This window comes from Austrofundulus limnaeus, unplaced genomic scaffold, assembly GCF_001266775.1.
Source record: "Austrofundulus limnaeus strain Quisiro unplaced genomic scaffold, Austrofundulus_limnaeus-1.0 Scaffold3, whole genome shotgun sequence".
NCBI lineage: Eukaryota > Metazoa > Chordata > Actinopteri > Cyprinodontiformes > Rivulidae > Austrofundulus > Austrofundulus limnaeus.
Window position 1 is genome coordinate 5,656,677 of NW_013952405.1, and position 2,844 is coordinate 5,659,520.

The 2,844-nt window shown below is 35.3% G+C and overlaps 1 protein-coding gene across 1 annotated transcript in view; it reads left to right on the forward strand.

Annotated features, from left to right (window-relative positions):
* The first annotated feature begins 1,781 nt into the window (after positions 1 to 1,781).
* tmem9 (transmembrane protein 9) overlaps positions 1,782 to 2,844 on the forward strand; it is a 5,027-nt gene continuing 3,964 nt past the window's right edge. Inside the window, exons 1-3 of the mRNA XM_014019134.1 lie at positions 1,782 to 1,885; positions 2,035 to 2,183; positions 2,480 to 2,571. Coding sequence (XP_013874588.1) covers positions 2,088 to 2,183; positions 2,480 to 2,571 — 188 coding nt within the window. The 5' untranslated portion in view covers positions 1,782 to 1,885; positions 2,035 to 2,087. The remainder of the gene's footprint in view (positions 1,886 to 2,034; positions 2,184 to 2,479; positions 2,572 to 2,844) is intronic.

A 2,844-nucleotide genomic window follows, 5' to 3' on the forward strand; every position in this document is an offset into this window, starting at 1 on the left:
GATCACCTTTATTCTTTTCCCTGGAGAACTCTGAACCGATAATGAGACCCGGCACTGGGTTCTGGTCAGTGTCATTTATGCTGTAATTGGCCTGAGGGTGTAAAGGGCAGTCTCGCATCAAAGAGCACAGAGGACTAAGTGGCTTTTGGTGACAGAGGTGAGAGAAGGAAATTTATGGAAGTGGATTTAAAAATAAATCATTACCTGATGAGATTTTTATGAGACATTTTTTAAAGAATCTACCAAACAATAACTGTGTATTTAACAGTTTATTACAGAAACAATTTATGTTCAATTAAAATCTTATTCTACAAATGAAGCATTCACTTTCAGACGACTTCAGTTGAACCAAAATAAGAACAGGCAAATATCTCCTCACAGTTTAAAGCACATGCCTACAATTTGAAATCAATCATACAGACAAAGGTGATTCTTTTAACAATCTTAACAATCTGAACCACACTCATCAACATAATACGTGCAGGATTAAAGGAGTCTTGTCAGACRTCTTCAGCTTGTTTCGGTTGTTGACTGGAGAGTCACATGGACGATTGCAGTCACACAAAYGACGGTGTGGTGTTGTTCACACTGATATCATAGCTCATTAGAGAAATAACCACAGACTCCATTGATCTGTGTGACCACAGGCTGCAGCRGTTCAGGCTGAATTTCTCAGTTATTGATTTTTACGGCTTATTAAAGTTATGCGTATCTTACTACACACACAGCACACAGAGATGTGAAAGCAGGATTACCAGGAAATAGAGGTATTGATTGGATCAAAATCTGAGGCTTACTTTACAAATTCCTACAGGAGAAGCAGGATTGGAAAAATGAACAATGTTTCTGTATGTTTGAGTTAATATTCTGATAATTTGCCTTTTAAATAGGGCATGATCATTGTTATTGGTACAGGTATTAGTGTTTTTCAATCTACATTAATAAGATTATGTATTGTGATAGAATTATTGTTATTTTAGCCTCAGAAAATTCTCAGGATTGTGATATTTTAGCTTGTGTTTAGCATCTATTTGTGTTACCAGCTCTGAAGTGTGCCCAGTATTTTCACATCATCTTCAGTTGTGTAATTGTCTCTTTTAAATAATAATTACAGAAAAACTTTTAAGATAACCTAATTCAAGTCATAAACTAAAYGTGAAAGGTAGACAAGCATTTGTCTCTAAATCTCCAAGTCACTGTTCAATGATTAGTTTTATTTGAAGATTTAAAGTGAATTTGTTTAAAGTAATCATCCATTTGCCATGTCAAAATATAGGGTCATAAAAATAAAGCTTGCTTTAGGCACATTTGAAGCTGTTTTTTTTTAACTTGGAACACAGCAGTGTCCCTTTTCAGTTAACTAACAAGTTGATAAAAATCATTCTAAATAGAAATTTTGTATTTTTTTTCCCTGTAAAAAAATTACAGATGTGACTTATGGATTATAACATTGGTTAGAAGAAATTATCAGATTATTCGATTTTCTCATAAAACTAGTTTATTTTTCTAACTGTAAACCGGCAAAAAAAACAAGTATTTATTTCAAATGAACTGTTTAATTAAACGATATTTCAGGATTTAGGTTACAGTGATTTTTTTATATTGATAAAATATAACTATAGAAATGGAAAAACGTAAACAACCAACTCAATAACCCTTTTGGTATCTTGTAATTAGGATAATTTTCAGGTTGATTAGATTGAGTTTTCAAACGTGTCTTTTTTGCATTAATCCAGTAGAGGGCGCCGGTGCTCCATGTTTTGTGGAGGATTGGTGACGTCACTCCMAAACCAGGAAGAACAAAATCGACTTCTCCTTCCGCAGCTGAAAAGCGTTTATCTGCTCCTCAAATGCTCAGCAGATATTAGTTCCTCGGATATTTAGCGTAAGTTAAACGGTACATAAAGAGAAGGCTGAATATATTTTTAGCCTTTTGTTAACAAGGGGGAAAAGACAACATCTTTTTCGTTGATTTCTTTACTTGGAAGCTAACTGGTGCTTGCTAACCCGACTCGTCTTGTTTTGTTTTGACAGAAGGTCGATGCTAATTGTGCTCCAGTTGCGCATCGTGCTTCTCTCTTGATAAAATGTCTTACGACAGAGAAAGTTCCTGGATGTTTGTTGGAGCTGCAGTGTTGGTCGTGYTGCTGCTGGATGCTGCAGTTTGTGTTCAGGCCAACAAGGTAAGAAAAACAATCATTTAGATATAGCAGTAACATGGAGCATGTTGATAAATATTACTATGATAATGGAAARTTTTAAAGAGAACTATTTCTTTGTATTAACTAAGGACACTTGTGTCAAGTCATACAATACAGGCCCATGATTTTCACCTTTCATTTGGTGACTGTCCCTCAGTTATATTTCTGCTTTGTGAGCTTATTTATCTCTTAATATACATTTCTACCTGTAACAAGATAATCCAAAGTTTTTGAGTTAATTTCTCAGCCATCTGACCTTATTTTCTTGACCATTACAGAACTTTGAGGATGTTCGCTGCAAGTGCATCTGCCCGCCATACAGAAACAACAGTGGACACATCTACAACAAAAATGTCACCCAGAAAGATTGGTAAGAGCAACCCAATTATACTCAGCCACACTGCAGTCATTAAGTCATTTTCAGGTGTTATTTCTTAATTTGGTTCCTAAATTGAATGACAGCCTAAAGATCTGTTCCTGTTTTCAAAAATAGAGGAGCTTTAGTGTTATTTGTATTTTTCCTTTAACATATGTATCACCTAAACGCTCTTCTAACTTGGACTTATGCTGCGTTCACACCCAGCGTGATTTCAGCGTCAAAATCGCATCCAACGCTTCAAGTTGGACACTTGTGCACTTTGAG